General features: G+C 37.6%; 1 protein-coding gene across 4 annotated transcripts; it reads right to left on the bottom strand.

The window, feature by feature from the left end:
• Positions 1-10,414: 10,414 nt before the first annotated feature.
• On the bottom strand, positions 10,415-22,346 carry LOC309503320 (NACHT, LRR and PYD domains-containing protein 1 homolog). Of its 4 annotated transcripts, XM_082176093.1 has the most exons (14): positions 21,741-22,346; positions 21,509-21,573; positions 20,556-20,638; positions 19,595-19,666; positions 19,166-19,414; positions 15,695-15,739; positions 14,280-15,546; positions 13,854-13,982; positions 13,650-13,733; positions 13,445-13,528; positions 12,780-13,049; positions 11,971-12,057; positions 11,502-11,621; positions 10,415-11,310 (listed from the first exon to the last, which is right to left on the bottom strand). In XM_082176093.1, exons 4-14 carry the CDS (start codon positions 19,611-19,613, stop codon positions 11,268-11,270), a joined length of 2,397 nt encoding a protein of 798 aa, XP_082032219.1. In that variant the 5' UTR covers positions 19,614-19,666; positions 20,556-20,638; positions 21,509-21,573; positions 21,741-22,346; the 3' UTR covers positions 10,415-11,267. The 4 variants fall into 4 exon arrangements, with proteins under 4 accessions (XP_082032219.1, XP_082032216.1, XP_082032218.1 ...); XM_082176090.1 differs by having other exon boundaries at positions 13,854-15,546; XM_082176092.1 differs by having other exon boundaries at positions 13,854-15,546; positions 21,858-22,346.
• Between the last annotated feature and the right edge of the window lie 220 nt (positions 22,347-22,566).

The raw sequence follows: 22,566 nt of genomic DNA, 5'->3' as shown, positions 1-22,566 counted from the left end.
TAAAGTGAGGGCATGTACCTGGTGCGTGAAATCCTCTGCATCGCCAACATTGTACAGCAGGTTGGGCAGGAGTCATCCCTCTGGGTGATGCTACAGATTTGGAACCAGCTTTGCTGTCACACTGCTCCTGTTGTTCATGGTCTTTCTCCAGTTGGTGACCCAGTCGAACCAACTCTTCCACGGTGGTTACATGGCTACGAAGATGACTAGCGAGGTAAGGTTTTATGTTTTTAAGGATCATCTTAACTATGTCTGCTTCAGTTAAACTTGGTTTCCATCTTTTACAGAGAGCTCTGTAGGTGAAAGCAAAATCCCTAATGGACTCCTTTTCGCCTTGAATCCGATGGCGGACACGTTCAGCCAACTCATCTTCATAGTCCTCAGCTAGAAAAGCAGCAAGAAAAACAGACTGAAACTCACTCCAGGTTGTGACAGATGATCTTGCAACTTACATTTACATTTACATTTAGTCATTTAGCAGACGCCTTTATCCAAAGCGACTTACAAATTAGGACAAAAATTCAGCGAGTCATCATAAAGAGGCAAAAACAACAACAACGCAAGAAGTACTCAAAATACGAAGTTCAGGTATTATTCAGAGTAGCATAAGCCTGATAAGTGATGTTTCAAAGGGAAAGGATTTTTTTTTTTTTTTTTTTATATATATTTTTTTTTTTATAAGGTTAAGTGCTCACGGAAGAGATGGGTTTTCAGCTGTCTTTTGAATGTTGTCAGGGATTCTGCATTCCGGATGAGGGTGGGGAGAGCGTTCCACCAGCATGGAACTGTGAATGAGAATGTTCTGGAAAGTGATTTTGTGGCTTTCTGTGATGGAACCACGAGACGTCGCTCGTTGACCGATCGTAGGTGTCTGGTAGGGATGTAGACTCGTAGGAGTGAGTGAAAGTAGGAGGGAGCTGAGCCTGTGATGGATCTGTAAGCAAGCGTCCAAAACTTCCCACCAGTCATGCGCAGTGCCATATAAAACTGTCCTGAAGGTGGCCAAGATGTCAGCGTCCATTAGAGGATGTACTGCAAGAAAGTCTTGACATCGTGTTATGTACAACAAAGGATCTGGGTCATCAGCTGGCCTTCCAAATGTGGGAAATGTTAGCTTGAGGTGGTCAGTTTTAACAGCAGTAGCAGGGGCTACTGGATAAGCTACTTGTGATGATGATGGAGATAAGGGGTTATGAAGAGAAATACTTTTCCCACTCAGGTCAGTCATTCTTTTTTCTTGACTCTCAAACTTTGCTTCCATTTTAGTTTGCAGTTCTTTCATGTTTGTGGACAATTTGTCAGTGAGTAATGTCAATTGACTACTTTTTTTCAGCAGTTGATCAGAATCCTTCTGAAATTGCTGTTGAACTGATTGAATGTCCTGTTGAATCTCAGACTGCAACTGTTGCACCATGAAGCGCACTTATGTCACTAAGGTATTCTCTACCTTTTGAAGTTCCTGAGCCATCCTCATTTTCATAGCTTTAATTGTCTGATCAGACTCAGTTTCAGCTTGCTGCTTGTTTGCAGATAATGTAGTGGAGAGTTGTTGCTTGATTTCGTCCATCTTTCCAGCGAGTTTAGTGATCTGGCTCTCATGGCTGGACGAGTTGAACTTTAGTTCCTTAGTGAGTTCAGTTACAGCGTTCTCTTGTTTGGTCATGAAATCATGCAACTGGTCCCAGTTACCTTGTGCTCGTGCAGTGAGTTGACCAATCTCTCTTCCAGGTGTTGGGAGAGTTCTAGGCAGGTCATACTGTACCCCTGAAGATGAAGAAGGTGGTGGTGAAGCAGCGGCTGGAGATGATGTTCCAGGTGATGGAGTGCATAATTGCATGGGTTCTGGAGGTCTTGGTTCGCGTGGGAAAGGTTGATTTGGAGTGCTGCCACCTAAAGGTGTGGACACAAACTGCACCTGTGGTCCTGGCTGCACAATGCGACTGAACGGGGTAGGCGTGTGGCAGAAGGTTGGAGCATAGAATTCCTGAGGGGCTGGACGGTGCCCAGGTGGCCAATTAGGGGTGGCCACATCCGGAGCCTCCATTTCAACAAAGGTTGAGTGTGGGGAGGGGTGCTCTGCCATGATTATGTAAAGGAAATATTATATCAATAAATGATGCAATAAAAGTGTTGCAAATCAGTATTGTGTATGTCAGTTAATTCATATAATTTACATTGCCTTTTAATTGTACAAATGTAGTTCACATTTCACACGGTTCACAACATTAAGCAAGAGTCTCAAAACAATTTTTAGTTCCAAAATTCCAAACTTCCCAATTATGTAAATACAAAAAGAAAATAACAATTCAATAGAAAAAAATAAGTCAATGCAAAGTCACATTCACAAGTATTCACGTATTCACACTCAATTGTGTTCAAGTCCCTGTTCGGGCGCCACTCTGTAACAGTGGTGGTGACAGCCCTTAACTTAAATTATAATTTTTAACGAAAATTCGGGCGCCAGATAGTTTTCTAAAACTGACAAAAATCAAACAACCCAGGATAGCATAGAAAACCACTGGTTACACACAAAAAACTAATATTTCAAAACAAGTTTCAATTTACCGGGAATTTATTACATAATGTCCATAAACATTATATAAAAAAAGAACTTATTTCGAAAAACAACCAAACAAACAGTAAATAAATAAATAGGCAGATATAGTTCTTAACGTGACAGGCAAATTTCACAGTTCAAAATCAGTGTTCCCACAATCACATAAACGCTGTAAACGAAATCCCAGGTCATACTGGTCACACTCTAGCTGGGCGTCAACACTGGCAGATTCGTGCGTCCATATTCACACCAAACAATTTTGGCGGACGGAATCACAAACTGGAGAGTGTAGTTGGACCTCGCCTGGCTCCAGGAAGGAAGTTTAACGGCCTTGGACTCGTTTGAGAGTGAACCGCTCACCAACAACAGCCGGTCTTTTAAGGTGCGTCGCTATGGAATTGTCAAACTCCACGTCGCATCAGACAGCGTGCGCAGGAAGCCTCAGTTCACCAAACGCCGTCTTCCACACCACATGGTAACCATTTACTTTACTCTCCTTCTCACGAATCGAAACATACCCCGGTGACGTGTCCTCCATCCACCTTATTAAATAAGCCTCACCTCCATTTCCCTTTCCGCCAATAATCACTCACTCCACCCTTTCCGTTAAAAGTGAAAGTGAAAGTAAACGTAAACATGGCCGTATAGTTTACTGCACTGTCACAACACGCGGCCCTGCATTTGTAAGCAGGAATTCAAGGACAATTACATTGTTGTGGTTAACACCCTCAATTCCAGAATACTCCTCAAAAAGTTCAAACATATTTTCTGCATATGTCTCAAACGATTCTTCAGTACTCTGTTTCCGATTGAAAATCAATTCCCATCCAACAGGACTACAACCACGCAGCTCGCGAAGGCATTGTTTTAGTCTATTCAAGATTTCGCTCTCAGGCTCATTTTGATGCATTGACTGCACAATGGTGCCTGTCATCAAAACCTGTGGTATCTTATAGTTCAGAACATCTGGAATTGAGCTGATAACAATTTGCCAAATATCTTTTGGTTCGAGCTGAAATGCATGTTTTAGACTAACAATGTGTCTCCACCATGGTTCGAATGGCCCTTTCAACGGGAATGGTCCGATCTCTGCTTTAAACAAGCTACATTCAGTTACTGTTAAAGGACGCCGAATGGTTGACTCTGTGCCGTTTGGGTGCCGTATCACCTTAAGGGCAGAAACAGGCACCCTTTTCATAACTTTATCACATGCTTCATCTGTCTGTAAAGATACAAGATTATTAGAGCAGGCTGCCTCATCTAAGAAGTGTACATTTTTAGCCCAATCACTGTTAAGCTTGTTGGGAGTCTTGCTTTTAGCATTTAGCTTAGCCTTAAGATCTGCAATGGTGTCTTTGTGATTTTTACACTTTTTAGTCAGGGCTAACAGCTCAGCTAGTAATTTATCTAGCTGTGTTTGAAGATCTTGAATCTTTTCCTCAGACTCTTGTGCCTCTGCATTTTTAGAATGCACTTCTTCACATTTAGCATCCATAAGCGAAGATAGAAATTTTGTTAACTCATTTAGCCGTTTATAACTTATGAAGTTTAAAGCCTCAATTATTTCACCATGTTTTGATTTCTTCTGTTTACTACCCACTGTTTTCCACCAAGTGAAAATTTCATTGTCAATAGCATCCATGTTAAGACCTTTTCTATTGAGTTTGTACAGTGTAGGCTCAACCTTTTCGGCCCTTAATGTAAACAAGACATGATCAGTACACATGATTTCACAATAATGGGCTTACAGTTAATTTTCCCAGATTTTTGACTAGATAGATCTTTTTTTAGAAAGAAGACTATCTCCATCCCAGCATATCAAATACTTTAGGGGTTTACTTCTCAGAGGAACTTAAATAAGCCAAATTAAATTGAATTACTTAATTTAATTCCATCTGTGTCAAAGTTTAAGATTTTAATGGAATATAGAGTTTGTCAAGATTAGTTTAGGTTTAGTATAGGATATTAATGTTTTCAATGTGGCTTTTGGGCCTACCAGTCAGCCAGTGAGACAAAACATGGTTTAAGCGTTTGGACGCAGCATGGCTTTAGCCTTTAGCATTAGCCTTGGGCACAGCATGGCGGCATTGACAATAGCACTTAGCATTAGCCTTGATATTTGAGTTTTAGCTTATAAATCATATCATCCTGTTTTCCCCAAATTTTCTTTTCATAAACAATGCATCGATCTGCCTTTTTATTTATAAAATCACGTATTTTCCGATCTTTTACAAACTTAGATTTTTCTTTCTCTGTTTTCTGTTAGTTTGCTCATTCTCTTCGAGTGTTGCTGGTTTCAACAATGGCCGGAAAACATGCGCCTGATTTTAAAACTTTTAGGCTTTACTTTTTTTAGCTCTTCATCGATTATTCATTATTTGGAAGATGCTATACTTTAGGTTTCGTTTCTTGTTGCTTAGGCAAAACAAGGAGATCTTTAAAATCTAATGCACAAGGGTTTTCATTCTTCATCTGGCTACCGCATCACGTTCTAAACAAAGGGCTTTAATTCCGACCCGTAAACAATGCAAACATTTCTTCAACACTTCTATAAAGGGCAGAAAAAGTTTACTTACCATCGCGGCGGAAGAAAGAGAAGATGTTCAAACCTCTTGTTGATTTTAAAATCCCAAATACTTGCTGAAAAGGACATTTCTCGTGAAACTGTTTTGAGATCACGTCCGAGGTCACCATTTTGTAAGGCCCGCTATATTGGCCCACTCTGCCGGTTCGCCAATACACGGGGAAGGTTGTCACGTGTTCTGTCCTCACTCATGCAAAGTATTGGTTGGTTAAATTTGCAATACATTAATCATGTACTCACTCGTTAATTCATCTGACTCCATAAATGAAAGGTTTTAATAATATCTGTGCCTCACTAAAAGTGAGCGAATGTTTGACTATTCCTTTTAACCATTAAATAAACAATGTCAAACCCAGTTGGAATAATCACATTGTAGCAATTTAATATTTTCAGATATCAGAGATCAATTCCACAATCAATTCAAATATCTAGAACATGGTTATACATTGGTTACACCAAAGAATCTTACCCAGCTTGTACCTGAGATAGAGCGAGAGAAAGGGAAAGAGAGAGAGAGAGAGAGAGAGAGAGAGAGAGAGAGAGAGCGAGCGAAACCACCTATCCAATTCCACGTCCAGCCAAGAAGAAGAGACAGAGAGAGCCAGAACACCTTCCTTTATCCTCTGACCAGGTGATATGGGGGTGGGGTGAGATCACCCTCAAATGGCTTCTATCCCACAGGAGGGGGGTTGCCTTATCTGGCCTTATCTCTAAACCAGTTTTCTATGAACTTCTATAAACCTTATTTCCTTTTATTGTATCTATCTGGATATGAGATATCTGTACCACTCACTTTGAGACATTTCAAATGACACCAAAAACATAACAGTCAATGTTGAATATTCACATTAAACCATGGTCTTGTGTGAGTTCCTAGTTTCTGAGAGGAAGAAAGGCTGTATTGGGGAGGTCAAATGTTAATCAGCCAGCATGGCCCTTTTGTCCTATAAATCAGGCCTCAACCAGTATTTTCAGTCTTACAAAATTATAAATGCATTTTGTATATTGTATACAAAGTTGTATGTCATAAACGTGTAATCTCTGTATGTTTTGCAACAAAATAATAAATAAAATTAAAGTAGACAGCTGTAAGCACGTCCCAGTCGGGTACGTCACTTATTGGCTTCCCCGGAAACATTTCCGTTGTGTTCTGTCCTATTTGCAGCGCGTTTCTGTATTTGGTTGTGTTGTGAGTATTTGGAGCACACATGTGTTGTGAAACTGATGAAGATGTTTTCTTAATTTGCAGGTGTTTTTCTATTTGCATGTGTTTTCTTCAGTTGCAGCGCGTTGAGCTCTCTCGGCCACCGTACCTACGACTTCTTCGTCGTCCGATTTGTTCTATTGAATCGGTTCATCTAAACGGTTCTCTCTCTCATTTGCAGCTTTGGAAAGTCTGATTCATTCTAGAGAATCGTTCTTAATGAACAGATTTAACGATTCGAGTCCAATATAGCATTTCAGGTGTGTGTTTTTTTTTTTTTTTTTTTTTTTGTAGCGGACTTCAGTTCATCATATCTAATTAAATATTCCAGTTAAATATTCTAGCAGTAGGCTATTCTAGTTTTTTATTAGCTATAATTATTTATACATAGCCTAAATGTGTCTTGAGAGCCTACAAATATATATATATATATATATATATATATATATATATATATATATATATATATATATATATATTCAACATTATTTCTAACAAACATTTGAATTATTGGATATAATATAGAATAATAATTGGATAAGAGTTTATATTTCAGATATATACTGATGTCTACAAAATAGGGGTACATTTTTTTTTAAATAAAATACAACAGGCCTTAATGATTTTAGACAAATCATTTGGACGCTTCAAATAGCCTATTGTATCAATTACAGTACATTGTGACACCAGTAGGTACACAGTAAAAAACGTTGGGTTATTTGTTAAACCCAACCTTTGGGTTACACATATTGGGTCAATATGTTGGGTTATTCGTTGGGTTATTTTTAACCCAACATTTTTAAGTGAGTAGCAACAAGTGACTGATAAAAATGTAATAAAAATCATTTATTCAAGAGATTCGTTCAAAAATAAATACAAATAATAATAATACTAATTTATACCATGGGCTGTTTAAATACTCGATTCTGATTGGCTGGAAGGTGTGCAGTAAAACCCTTTAATGCACAGGTAGTTCCAGTCAGTTTGATTACAGTTACAGTTTACAGTAAACTCCGGTAAAACTGAGGCATTACTTGTTGGAACCATGCACCAGATCCGCTCCTCTCCCGTATCTCAGTTCATCTTGGACGACCAAGCCATTACTTTCTCCTCCTCAGTTACAAACCTAGGGGTTAGGTTTGACCCGCAGCTGACCTTCAACGAACACATTAAATATATTTGCAAAACCTCCTATTACCATCTTCGAAATATCTCTAAACTACGTCCTCTTTTAACTCTTCAGGATGCAGAGAAACTTGTCCATGCTTTTATTTCCACCAGGTTGGATTATTGCAACGGACTCTTCATTGGGACTTCTGTCAGAAACATGCAGAAGCTACAATACATCCAAAATAGCGCTGCCAGAGTCCTCATGAGAGTCCGAAAATTTGATCACATAACTCCCATCTTACACTCACTCCACTGGCTCCCTGTTTCATTCCGGATCGACTTCAAAATTCTGCTGTACACACACAAATGTATTACTGGACATGCACCATCTTATCTACAAGAACTCATCACCTTGAAATCCTCTTCCCGCACTCTCAGATCATCAGGCCACCTACTTCTTCAGGTCCCGACCACTAGACTTCGTACTATGGGGGACCGAGCTTTCTGTTCAGCTGCACCGCGGCTTTGGAATCAGCTCCCGAGTGAGCTGAGAGAAGTACCCAGCTTGGACACTTTCAAGGCAGAACTGAAGACTTTTTTATTTAGAAAGGCCTTTATGTGCTGATTGTTTTATTGTTTTTTATGGTTTTTAGTATTCTGTAGTTATTATTGTTGTTCTTTTGTGTAGCACTTTGAGATTCTTCGGAATGAAAAGTGCGTTATAAATAAAATTGATTATTACAGTTCTAAATGAATCCGCTACTATAAACATTGGTAACCATAGTAACACAGTTACACTTGCAAGCAGAGTGAGAGACTCATATGAAAACGTTTATTTAGGTAGGCTAAATGGATGATTTTTGCATATCGTTTAATTTGTATGGTGAATATGGCAATTTTGAGAAATGGGCCCAGGCACAAGACGAAAAAGAAGACTTGTTGAATGACAAAAAGCGGCACAAAGAATTAACAATAAATAAATGACATGATTAGTTCAAATAAAGATTGCCTTGTCACTGTCAGTGTTGCCTATCATTCATAAATAATTTTAATAAATCCATTAAAGAATCATTAAGTTAGCTATATGCTTAAGCAACGAGGGGACTAGCTGCTAGACTTTAAAGAGACGCACACAGGTAACGTTAACTCGCGCACGCATCTCTCTCTCTCTCTCTCTGTTCCTTCTCTTTCAGTTCTCTGTCTCTCTCTTTTAATAATGAATTTAAATAAATGTGATAATTCATTCAAATAAAAGCAATCCGATGGCTCTACTTTATTTAAAGTGGACGGAGTGCTAGAACTAACGAGCCGTAACTTAAGAAAATAACCGTCATTTTTACACGTCTGTTAAAAAATTACACTGTGAACATCAGTTACAGCTTTAACTTGTTTTTAACTTGGCAAATAACCAAGGTATAAGCGGGATAATCCACAGCTAGCCATGCATTAAAGAATTGTAATGCACTTCGTAGAGGCAACCACCCTCCGCTTCGCGTCGGGCGGTTCTTCGCCTCTACGTCGTGCATTAAAATCCTTTAATGCATGGCTAGCTGTGGATTATCCCTTACATATATATATATATATATATATATATATATATATATATATATATATATAAGCCCAAAAATAGAGGTCCACCCACTTGGAGATTTCTGGCCTCAACAACCCCTACTGATCTGATATCCAACAATCCAATAATTCCTACATTTATTTTCCTAATTTTCATGACTCGCACAGGCAAATGAATCTTGGAATATGGAAAAGCTTACTTTCAGCGGATGGAGTTATTGCCATTACACTGATTTTGTCAGGAGAAAAGACGAATTGAACACCGTTGTGTAATTTGTGGCATTACTTTACTCTGGCATTACATGGCTTGGCCGCCCACATTCCTCTGATCCCGATATAAATTATTTTACTAATTAAAAATCTTTTTGGAAAATGAAACATTTTCTTACGAACTATTTTTATTTTTTTTAATAAAACATTATGAAACATAAATGGATGACAGAGACAATTAGCTTCAAGCAATTAATGAGATTAATACAAAATTTTTACTTAAAAGTCACTATCAATCATCATTGAGTGTTTGTAATAACGTATGACTGCGATCCAGTGTGTATTTTGATCAAATGATGAGGCAGAAATATGTTGTTAATTATATTTTAGAATAAGTTTATGGGGAAGATATGGTTGATGGTAGTGGCGCAAAGGATAAGACACATACCTTTGGTGTGAGAGACCCGGGTTCGAATCCACTGTGAGACACCAATGTGTCCCTGAGCAAGACACTTAACCCCTAGTTGCTCCAGAGGCGTGCGACCTCTGACATATTCATGGGTTTCATCAGGTCCCTTTCCACAGGTGTATAAAATCAAGCACCTAGATTATGAATGCAGACTGCATTGTGCTTGATTAATACACCTGTGGAAAGGGACCGGATGAAATCCATGAATATAGCAATTGTAAGTCGCTTTGGATAAAAGCGTCAGCTAAATGAATAAATGAAGATATGAAATTACGACTTCTGTGGGGAGTGAAGGAAAAGTGATATAACTAAAAGTATAACTAATTACTGTTGTCAGAAAGTAATAATATTACTTTTGAAAGGAGTAACTAGTAACGAGTAGTATTACATTTTTGAGTAATGAGCCCAACACTGGTCACTACTAAGAGTTTATATTCCATAAGCTACTGTAGGCTGTTGTCTGAATGGGACATTTCTAGACTCACACCTGTAAGTAAATGAGGGGTTTTAATTCATTGAAAAATTTAACTGTCATTACCACTCAGAATTATTATTTTGTCATATTTTATTTTACACATGGAGGAATAATACAGAATTTTTGGCTCTCAGGCGTCTTCAGTGTGTGAATACAAAGTGCACGGCTGATAAATGCTGTTCTTTTGAACTTTCTATTCATCAAACAATCCTGAAAAAAAAAATTGTACACAACTGTTTTCAACATTGATAATAATAATAAATGTTTATTGAGCATCAAATAATCATATTAGAATGATTATTGAAGGATCATATGACACTGAAGACTGGAGTAATGATCTTGAAAAATCAGCTTTGCCAACACAGAAATAAATTGCATTTTAAAATATATTCATAATAGAAAACAGTTTTAATTGTAAAATATTTCACAATAATTCTGCTTTTGCTGTATATTGCATCAAATAAATGCAGCCTTGGTGAGCAGAAGAGCTTTCTTTTAAAACATTAAAAAAATCTTACCGTTCTAAAACTTTTGACCAGTAGTGTGTATATATATATATATATATATATATATGTGTGTTATTAATAATAAACATCATCAATTAGTAAATAGGCTTGTTAGTACACCAAAATGTTATAAATTGTACATAACCTTACACAAGGCCGCATTAATGCACGGGCTTACCTGGGCTGAAGCCCAGGGGCTTCCCATGTTCAGGTTCATGATGAGGTCCTTACAGATTTATAATCACAGCATAAATGAACAACCCCAACAACTATATACAATTTAATTTAATACAATCAATGTCACATGATCTATATGAAGCAAATCTCAAATGCTTGAAAGTTTATATTTAAAAAAAAAATATTCTGCTCTAAAATATTAAATTTAGACAAAGCATCAACATCGTAAAACTCTGTAAAGCTGCTTAGAAAAACACTATACAAACAAACTGACACACAACTTTTATGATTACAATGCATGTAAATGAGTTTAGAGTTGATTGGTGTCTTTATTCACTTCCACAGCTCCAGGTAAAGATGCTGCTTTTGCAGTTTTCTCCTACAGTATAGCTTTAAAGCTGTACCATTAGTAACACAATTTTCTCCTCTTTTGTTCAGGAATAAAGGGCCTTAGAAATGGAGAGACAAGAGATAAATCATGACAGAGAAATATGAACAAGCTGACCTGTAGGATTGGATCAACATTTAGATGCAATGTTCAAATGAAATAGTATAAATCATAAGAAAACTTTTTTGTTACTGGCTCGTGTCATATTACAGTTCTCATTTATTCTCAGTGTTAATCTCAGTCTTAACTTACTCTTGCAAAATATTCATGGAAAAGCCCTGGTCATTCAGAAGAATCTCCACATCCTGGTCACAACTGCCCTGCCTTTTGTTTGTGCCTGCCTGGCATTTTTGAGACAGTTCATTGCATAACCTTCATAATCAGAAAGCACAGCATCAGTACAGAGTCTTTAACAAACCTGATATATGCTTTTAATTATTGTTATAATAATAATTTGTGTGAGAAACAGACCAACATTTAAGTTGTTATTGAATTGTTAATGAACTACGAGATCTAGAGCGGATGTAAAGAAAACTTAATTAATGAATAACAATTCTCAAGCTTTTGATTTGTTCCTTACAAAAAGGTATTATGTGACTTCAGAAAACTATGCCTCAAAAGTTGTTCTTTTATGGTGTTTTTGTCTCCTTTTTAAAGCTTGTAAGCTGTACTCTCCGTGAAATTGCATAGAAAATCTATATAATGATAAACCAATACAAACCCGTAAAATGTAATCATACAACTTGGTCTTGTGTTTGACCTCTTCAAGATCTCGATTCCATCCTTTTTTAAGAAGTCAGCATTTACCCTAGATGTGGAAACACATTATACAGATAAAATGATTAAGATTGATAATGGCATTCTTCACATGCTTATTACACATTCATTTAAACTATTCCATAACAGTTTAAATGGATGAAGGCCATGAACTACAGATGGGCGGTTTCATTTGCTTTGTAAGGTTATCTGATATAGCAAGAGCTAAACTGCCTAAATAAATAAATAAATAAATAAACAAAATGAATAAAATAAATGAATAAAATAATAATAATAAATGAATATAATAATAATAGAAAATACAAAAGATCTTGTTTACTAAACCATTTTGTGTTTCTAAGGTTTCTAAGACAATTCCTCAAAGGTGTGTGTGTGATCAGTGTCATTAATTCATAGCCTTAATGTTTTAGTTCACTGAAAAAATTAAACTCTGCCATGTCATTCATAACCTGTGTGTCTTTCTTTCTTCTGCAGAACACAGAAGAAGATATTTTGAATAATGCTGGTAATAAAACAGTTTTGGTTCATTGTATTTCTTGTCCAAACAATGGAAGTCCATGGGATCTGAAACTGTGTTACACAAGCATTCTTTAATTAAACTTCTGTTGTGTTCCTCAGAGGAAAACAGGTTTGGAACAACATGAGGGCGAGTAAATGATGACAGGATTTCCCTTTGAATATTAGATATTCAGTTCTTATCAACAGACAAATTCCCATAGAAACAGGACAGAGGAGATTTCAGATGTTACTCACGAGAGTTCGGTTAGACTGGGGCAGTTCTGGGTCATGTGGAGGATCCAGAGAGACCACATCTCAGTTAGACACCCCACACTCATTTCCATCTTTTTCAGGTTAGAGAAGGAATGGAGAAATGACAGTAATGCTTCTAAATCCCTTTGGTGAATTATCTGAAAAAGTCTGGTCCAGTTGATGTTGATTATCTCTGAGTGTGGAAAGGTGAGACTGAATGCTTCCAAATCCTTTTCTCCTGGAGAGAAATCCAGGCCAATCTCTATGCAGATACTATTAAAAAAAAGAATTAAACAAATATTCAAGTTGTTGGTGTGTCTACGAATCAATAATTTCTTGCTTAGAATATCTTTTTGTGATACATTTTGAAACTTATGATTAATTGGTGGTTTGTTGGGCACCAGCCAATATTTGCATCATTAGCAATAGTCAAAAAAGATAAAAGTGTGTACCTTATTTTTTTAAACTGTTTTTGGTGATCAATTTAGTTGCATTATTACTATTAGAATTATAATCTATTAGATTGCGGAGACCAAGTATGCCAGATAAACAAGATGATGATATAATTGGTTATACAAAACATATTAATCATAGAATTATTTCTGGTTATCATGAGAAAAAAAACAACTATATTTTATAAAAAATAAAAAAAATCACTTGTTCTTCACCTGGACGGCTCTTCGTTGATTGACAGAGCAAGTGAGTCGACAAGATAATTCGCATCCTTAATTTGGCAAGTTTCTACACAAACACTGCAAATCAAAGCACAGAAAAAATATACATGAACTAAAAGTTAAACAAAAGCACATTAAAGGATGATAGCACATGTGCATAAAACACATCAAATGTATTAAATATATTTTTAAACATTACCGCTGTGAGCTCAGGGTCTGTCCTCTCGCGAGAGTGTAGATCAGTTCACTGAGATCAGAGTCTGATGGACCTTCAATAAGCAAGCTTCAAAATCAAATCCAGAACATTACTGTACAGACTAATTAAGTTTAACTTGCAACAGCAAATTATAGATTAGATTTTAATTACATCCACCAAATATCTGTTTTAGACCAACGCACTTACCTTGCTTCTTTAAACTTATGAAGTTCAGGCAAAATCATAGACAAATCTTCCGATGTTAAACACAAATCAGAAATTTCCTCAATCCTCTGACAGCACTGAGAGCAGTACAGCAGGGCACAGAAGTCTGTTCTACTGAGGAAATTACCATCTGGATGAATACTTTTACAGGATCCCATTGCTTCTTTCACAAAGTCTTCTTCATGAAGTTCATAGAGACAGTGAAGAACAAAACATACTGCTTCCGAATACAAGGAATTACCTTTAATATTTTCGAAAATCCATTCTTTCAGATGAGCTTGTGTTTTTGGACGAATGAACACACCATGTTTTTTAAGTGTGAGTCTCACATCCTTATTCAACAAACCAAATGCAAATTGCACCACAGCTGCTAAACGTGGTTCTGAGAAATTATCCATTAAAAGTAACCTTGTAAGTTTCCTCTGGGACTCTTCTTCATCCAGAAGGACATAGTACAGAGCAGTGAAGAACTCCTGAAAGCTGAGATGCATGAAACTGAACATTGTCTCCTGGTGGATTCGTCTCTTAGACAGGAACTTGCACAAGAATGGATTTCCAGCAGGGTCTGAAATGGTTTCATTCACACTTTTCTCATCCAGCAGGACTTGCTGTTCCTGCATCCCTCTCTCTGCCAGCTGACCCAGACTCCTCAGCAGGGTCGGGAGGACGGACGGACTCAAACCCTGGCAGTGATGCTCCAGAAGAGTGCACACAAAGTCCACGTAGATGGAGGTGGTGGTTTCCAGTCCGCTTGTCGCATCTGCACCATATTTGAATCTCTCCTGGATAGTTGTGCAGATGATCCAGCAGACGACAGGGATTGAGCAGGCAGTGATGAGGGTTTCATTTTCCTTCACATATGTATAAGCCTCCCTGAAACGTTCCTCATTTTGAAAGAACTTCTGGAAGTACTCCTCCACCCCCTTTTCTGAAAATCCCACAATCTCAGAGAAACGCTGAGGTCCTTTGAGCAGATTACTGAGTGTGTCCGTAGCTGTAGATCTGGAGGAGACCAGCAGGAAAGACTCTGGCAGGATTCGACCCCTCAGCAGGGCACAAAGAGTGTCCACAGGTGGGGCTTTCTGAAGCAGATCAGTGTGTGCTGACGTGTCAATAATGTCCTGTGTGAGTTTCAGCTCATCAAATCCATCAATGACGACAAGCACCTTCTCTGGCGACTGCTGTAAAATCTGTGAGATCTCATCTGATGATAAACTACAACTGCAGCTCAAGATCTCCACCAAACTCTTCTCGCCAGGAATGCGATTTATTTCTTTACACTTTAAGTGGAACACAATTTCAAACCGCCCTTTGTAGAAGTCACCAGATGCCCAGTCCATCATGATCTTCTGCACAGTGAAAGATTTCCCATTTCCAGAATTTCCCTGCAGTATCACAGAACTAGGACTGATCCCGTGGTCATCTGGGTCGAACAGAGAGCTGAGATGGACAGAGTCTCCACTGCTCCTGGAGCTGAGGACCTGCTGGAGGCTCTCTCCACTGGAGCGGATCTCTTCTTCTCGCTCTTTTCGATCTCTATGTTTCTGAAGGATCAGAGGTTGTGTGAAGCGCTCAGACAGCAGCACATGTTCACCAGGCAGTGAGTTATACTCAGTCACATACTGATACTCGCTGCAGATCCGCTTCATATATTTGTGAATCACTGGGCTGATTTCTGTAGAAAAGGTCAATGTTCAAAGAGTTAGTTTTTTTTTTCTGATTCTAATACAGTAAGAAATTCCAGAGCAGAGAAATACCAACTAAATTATGAGGTCGATGGAGTGCAATATTTAAAACATATTTCTATAAAACTCATCAGTCACCTGAGGAATGTGTTTTTTCAGAGTGTGTGTGATGTCCTGTGGAGCCTGTAGAACATTAGACAATGTTGATACTTGATACATTCATTGATTTATTAATTGATATATTGATTAAGGCATTTCACATATATTTTCAAACATTTTACATCAATCTATCTATCGCTGAAGAAATGTATTAGATCACCACCCAATGTAAGGTTTGTGCCACAACTGCCCTAAACTAACAGTATTGGTGATTCACATTTTTTGAGAAGGGAACAAATACGTTCAGACTGCACATTCTTGAAAACACTAAACGTACTTATAAAGTCTATCCATACGTGGAAGTTACTTATTTTTGCATTTTGTAGAGCAATTTTCTACTTCCGGTTTGAAAAGCAATGACTCTCAGCTGATCCACGTCTACCTATAGGAATATGACGCCTATCACTGTATTCATATATCAGCTCCTCCAGTATTATCAACAGCTATCGCGTTTCTCAGGAGTGAATTACCCCCCTCCATCCCCAGCTCTTCTCGTCAGTCAGGATTTGATCTTCTAATTCCCCTTTGAATCAGACTAAATTCTTGAATTATGTTGTACATTAAATTATTGACATTAATGACATCTGCAATACATTCATGTTGGTTCTGTTCGGTTTACCCTAAATGGGGTTATTGCTGCTCTCCCTGCTGTTATCCATGCAGGGTTCTTGCAGGTTTCAGTAAGTCAAATTTCAGACCTTTTTAAGACATTTTAAGACCATAAAGATTGAAATTTAAGACCTACACGACGCATTAACCAGCAAATAACAAATAAAATTACCATCAATGTGCACTTTTTGTTTCCATAAACATTAAAATAATAATTAAAATGATGGCCAGATTTTAAAAGAGTGTCTTGCAACATGTTATCTACTAACATGTACAAGTTTTGACAAAAAAGGTTTATAAAAAGATAAACCTCACATATTTCAGCCTTTAAATAATTCATTATAAAAAGAATGAGTAAAAAAAAATAGATAAATTACTGACATTTACAATGCACATTAGCTTATCTTTTATTATTAATAGTAAAATTAGGTCCGATGTTCCCGTGGCGTCTGTCGTTGCTATGCAACCATGCATGCGCTCTCCACAACGACAAAGAAGTTGTTGTCATAGATAAACATAATAAAGGCTAGATGTCTTACGGCGGAGTCTCTAACATCATCACCGGCGGCCATCTTGTCACAGGCAAGATTTCTGGCGGGCTCTGTGGTACCTGATGTAAGGTGAGTGATCTGCACGGACACAAATACTCTTTATCTCACGGAAATCTTGACGGATTTACAAACGGTTTGGTTTCTTACAAACGTTATTAATGTGGCTATAATTCTGGATGCTTGAACATGTTGGAATTGCAGCTTTTCTTTTCGAAAAACGACTTAATCGTGCACCATAGTTGTGTATCACGGCTACTTGCGCAAGTTATCAAGGCTGAGACCACAATCGAGCTGTTCAATTGTATAGGTTTTACTGACACCAATAACGATTTTATGACAACTAATCTTTTGTCTAAATTACAATCTTTGTGGATGTGGTTGTAGTTATTAGCTGGCTAATAACAAGAAGCTGTGAGTGTGGTTGTAGTTATTAGCCTAGCTGGCTAATAACAAGAAGCTTTGAGTGAGACCAAGTAGCAGCTAGCGTTACAGTTTAGCGGCTACCCAGCAATTTTACATCAGTGGGAGAGGCAGAATTGCTCTTTCTTTTCAATATAACTTAAGTTGCAGATGATTTCCAATCGGTTTGGTTTGTTAAAAACATCTTACATTATGATACAGGAAATTGCTGGCTTTATAAGAGAAGATGCCAGACTTTTGTGCAGCCTACGGATGCTCCAATCGCCATATATTTTTCTAAAGTCATAACAAGTGACCTAGAGGGCTGAAATGTGGTCAGTTCAGAGATGCTTGTTATCCGGCAGAAAGAAAAAACAATATTCTAGCCTCTATAACTCTGTGCCAGTACTTCACACAATTATTCTGATTGTTTCCTAAGAAACTACAGGGTCTCAGCTTTCTGAAGAGGTCAGGCATTTGATGGTAGGCCAAAATAGGTGAGAACAGTGATCTCTGAAGAAGGCACAGTGCAATGTCGGGGGGAAAAGCCTAGAAATGGCCCAACCCTGAAGAAGTTCAAATAAACATGTAATAATTCAAATTATTTTATTATAATAGTAATATTCATATTATAAAAGTGTGTATATATATATATATATATATATACTGTATCTCATGTTGCCATTCTGTACACTGAGTTTTAGTAGCCTATATATTGATTTAACATAAAAAACATAAATACCTTGTGCGTGTGTATATTCATTGCACCTATCTGTTCTGTTAATGTTATTTTCATAAGGAAGTCATATTGTAATTATTCATAAGTATGCAGTGTCATAACTACATCTCTGATGTTTATAACAAACCAAACCGTTTGAAAATCGGAAGAAAATTGAGCAAGTTATGGTTATTTAAAAAGTACATGCACCATTAAAACACAATGTTACGAGTGAGCTGACTGTGACAAGATGGCCACCAGATGCGGACGTCGACCTCCATTGGCCAGCAGCGCGGACGAGACATCTAGCCTTTATTATGTATATATCTATGGTTGTTGTAGTAGCTAATGGATTTCCACCACCGATAAACGCTTGCTGTAGCTCTGCTTCAAGATTTATTTACAGAGAAGAGAAAAACACCTGTAGTGTTTGGGTGCACCCCCATCCTTCCTGTTGACTGAGCTTTCAATGTTGTTACGGAAAGGGTGAAGCTGATTGGTTGGTTCTTGTCACATGACCTGCGGTGCGCTTGCGGAAAAAAGTTGAGATTTTTTCATCTCGCTCCACCTGGAAAACACAGCCGCATCGCTTCTATTATGAGCGCGCTTGCCGCACGCCTACATTTGAAATAACGAACTTGAGCGCACAAACGACTCGATTACTTTTTTGCTACTTTGTAATAACTTTCTACTTTGTAATAACTTTCTACTTTGTAATAACTTTCTGCGGCCAGCGTTTCTGGAAATGAACGAGGGTAAAACCTTTTTAAGACCTGACTAAATTAAATTTAAGACCTCGGATGAAAATCTGGCCATTTTTAAGACGTTTTAAGGCCTTAAAATTAAAGTTCAGAATTTTTGACTTTTTTAAGACCCCGTGGGAACCCTGCCATGCTAGGCTGCATCGCTGCACTGGGAGTTCTTGCCCAGAACCGAACCATACCTCCAATCCAAAATACTATATGCTAATTGTCAATCGTATTTGATGATAGTGGTCCTGACAGAAATAAGTTAACAAGATGGAAAATTAAGACAAAATATTTAAGGTTCCTAGAAGAGCTTCTGCAATTTGTGCAATGCCTGTAAAAGTACATATTTTAACAGTACATATCTCAGTACATACTGTAGGTCTAGACACATGTGGTATAATAGCCAAAATTAGTGTGCTCTTACCTAAGGCTCTAAACAGAGATGGCTCATGCTTTTCCAGGCTAGAATAAAAGGCAGATTTAACCTTGTCTCCTCCAGAGTGCAACACTTTATAAAACTCTCTCATTTTCTCCTGGTTAGTATCTGCTGCTCTGATCTTACAGTACGGCTCATATTCCAGCATGCCACCGGACCGCAGCTCATCCGCTATCGGCATCACCATCTGTACTCTCTGGACAAGTTTCGCCCAATGGGCGTCCACAAACCGAGCACCTGGTAGAGAGATAACAACATGATAACTGCTCACAAGGAAGAACGTGATTTCACAAGATTCAAGAACGTCATATTCTATAGTGTAGCAAGTACTTATCTGGGCAACTTCACTTTTAATCAGTGTAATGCAGACTTTTTTTTCATATGACTATCACTGCTTTTACTGTGGTAACTACTTACGCTCTGAGTCTTGGTCCATGGTGTCTCATAAGTGTCTATGACATGTTGTAGAGAGCTGTCTTAAGTTGTGCTCTAGGAAATGAAACATAATGCACGTGGTGTGAGATGGTTGAAGAGAGCTTTTGTGACCCATGGTTAAAGATTACACTATTGGTAAGCAGTAAATTAAGTGGCATGTAGAAAAAATGAATAACGAAATAACCATATATGGAGCATACAACGCCTAGTTTTACTATGCATATCCTCATCTGCATATAATTTGCATATGATTATTCATCCACACGTGATAACATGTTTAACGGTACCAGACATTAGAAAAGTATGAGATATGGATGTCACATTTCATTAATAAAAATCATTTAGTAGCCTATCCTTGCCTTGTTTTTGAATAAATAAAACAAATAGTGTAAAATACATTTCCGAGAAAGTTTTTCTCAATCTTTCCCACTGGCCAAATAGTATTTAATTTATTTTAATTTATTTATATTTTTTAATGGAAACAGATAGACCTTGTTGTGCATTATTTCCACGAAACTATTTTCTCAGACAATCTGCTATTATCATGATAAGCAATTATCTCTGTAGTTAAAACATTAAAACACAGCATGCCACAGCAAAAGTGTTCAAAAGCATTGCATCCACAACAAATATTTATATTTATTGAATATAAAAATGTTGTAACTTCTCAGTAATGGTTTCATGTAGTTTAAATGTTTAACACTATTAATAAGAATGGCATATTTAATAAAAAAAATGATATCAGAAGTAAAACGTAGTTTAAATCTTTATTTTATTTTTTAAACTGTTATTGTGAACATACATTGTAGGCTATATATAGGACTCATAATGAAGTTTTACGGTTTTACTTAATCTGCCGTTAGATAAGCTAAATGCGTATGTGTCTAATTTTCTTTAGATTATCTGTCTAAAAGTGACAAAAAATACATTAACTCCAGCTCACCATCGATGTCGCCAAACCGCTCCGTCTCCAAACCGTTCCGCATGGGCCAGATTTTGCGTGCAGGTGCGAAGATTTTACCCCTACTGCAAGTTTAGAGAGCAGGTAAAATCATCACAGACTCCACTCACCCTGGACACCCCGTTTGAACTGTTACCGTCAGGACGGCGACACAGATCACTGGCCACAAGAACATCCAGGCACAGGAACAGTTTCTTTCCACAGGCCATTTCCCTTCTGAACACTTAACATGCCCCCCAAGGCATATGCCTGCAAGTGCAATACTCCCACTGTCTAGTGCAATATTCTCTAACTCAGGTGATATTTATATTTATATAATTCTACTACTCAAAATACTGTAAATATGTTCATAATCTGTAACATGCACTAGACTCCCACTGTCTAGTGTAATATTCTCTAACTCAGGTGATATTTATATTTATATTATTCATACTACTCAAAATACTGTAAATATGTTCATAATCTGTAAATGTTTATTTGGACTAAACCCAACTGTGACCCTACTTTTTTACTTTTATACTATTTTTTTTTTTTTTATATATATTTTATTCTTAGAATTTGTATTACTATGTTTCTTGTTGTATTTGTAATTGTATATGTGCACTGGAAGCTTCAGTTCCAAGAAAAATTCTTTATGGGTGCAAGCACACTTGGCAATAAAGCTCTTTCTGATTCTGAAGTTTGTTTTTATAAATCACAACTTATGCGTCGGAAGTGTCGTACGCCAGGGTATGTTTTGTGCGTACGCAACGGTTATAAATGAGGCCCCTGGTCTGCAGCCTCCCCATGTAGAAAAACTCTGATATTGCACACTTAAGGATGTGTTGCAGTACTAATACACCTTACGTATTATCATTAAAATGCCACATGAAACAATAATAATAAAAAAAAAAAAATAAAAAAAAGTAGCCTACCGCACGAAATAATTCACTTACCTCACTCAACTGTCCCGCACCCATCCGTCCCGCGTTTCAATCGTCCCGGGTCTTCCCTACTCAGTCTAAAAAAAATAGTAACAATAATAAAACACATTATGCTGCGCGTCTAGTCGCGGTTTAGAAAAACAATAACAATATCGATCGTGTAAGTGAGCAAAACTCATCTCGTGACTTCGAGGCTTCATGGCAGAAAAGTGATCAATAAGTTACGGTCCAGTCTTGTTCTTACCTTCAGTGAAGTCGACATAGTATTCACGGTGAAGATATCAATGATTTGTCACGAATATTTATTAGTAACATGAATTTCTAGACTAGGCTACAGATCGAAAGTAGTTTGTGGACACACCTCTTCTGAACTTCCTTTTTTTGTTTTCGACATTCCTCCTCAAAGACAGACGGCAAAAGATCATCTCTCCAAAATAGTACTGGTGTAAAACGTGGAAGGCTGATAATATTCCACAAGCTTTATTTGCCCTGCATTTAACGTTATATAGCATATAGGCCTACAATGTGCAAAAGCCGTCGCAATGTGAGTTAAAAGACGTGCTCCAGATAATACTGGGCTCCTCTCGTCGAAAAGTCAAGTAAGAGACGGTCGATAAAGTGCGTTTTTTTTACCGCGCTCTTCATTCCTAAGCTATCAGTAAGGCGTCGTCTTGCAGCACTTTTGCAAATGCGATCTCATCCTGAAATAAATTACAAACACATACGAATCAACCACGATCACACACAGTGCTCACCAATTCAACACAGAATGGCTCAGTTCAACTATAGCCTACTTCTAGAGGGGGTTCAGCGAAAAATCGGCAGCAGGAAGGAAGTAGGCGCTACCCTACTGGAGACTTCCTCGTCGTCCGATTTGTCCTATGGAATCGGTTCATCTAAACGGTCCTCTCTCTCATTTATAGCTTTGGAAAGTCTGAATTATTATAGAGAATAGTTCTTAATGAAGATATTCAACTTGGTAAATTACCCATTAAATTAGCAAAATTTCACCAGCAGGTTTTATTATCATGGTTACTGGTTTACAAACATAATTTTTCACCTCACCGTTG

This window comes from Leuciscus leuciscus (assembly GCF_965113295.1).
Source record: "Leuciscus leuciscus genome assembly, chromosome: 7".
NCBI classification, from domain to species: Eukaryota; Metazoa; Chordata; class Actinopteri; order Cypriniformes; family Leuciscidae; genus Leuciscus; species Leuciscus leuciscus.
This window is presented reverse-complemented; position numbering and strand designations above follow the sequence as displayed.

Bases quoted from the DNA above. Each gene is read 5' to 3' on its own strand.
- LOC309503320 (XM_082176090.1), bottom strand. The intron at 15,547-15,694 runs GTGACTGATGAG...CCTTTTCTACAG, and splicing joins TGAAAAAACACATTCCTCAG to AAATCAGCCCAGTGATTCAC. The intron at 13,734-13,853 runs GTAAGTGCGTTG...TTGATTTTGAAG, and splicing joins CATAAGTTTAAAGAAGCAAG to CTTGCTTATTGAAGGTCCAT.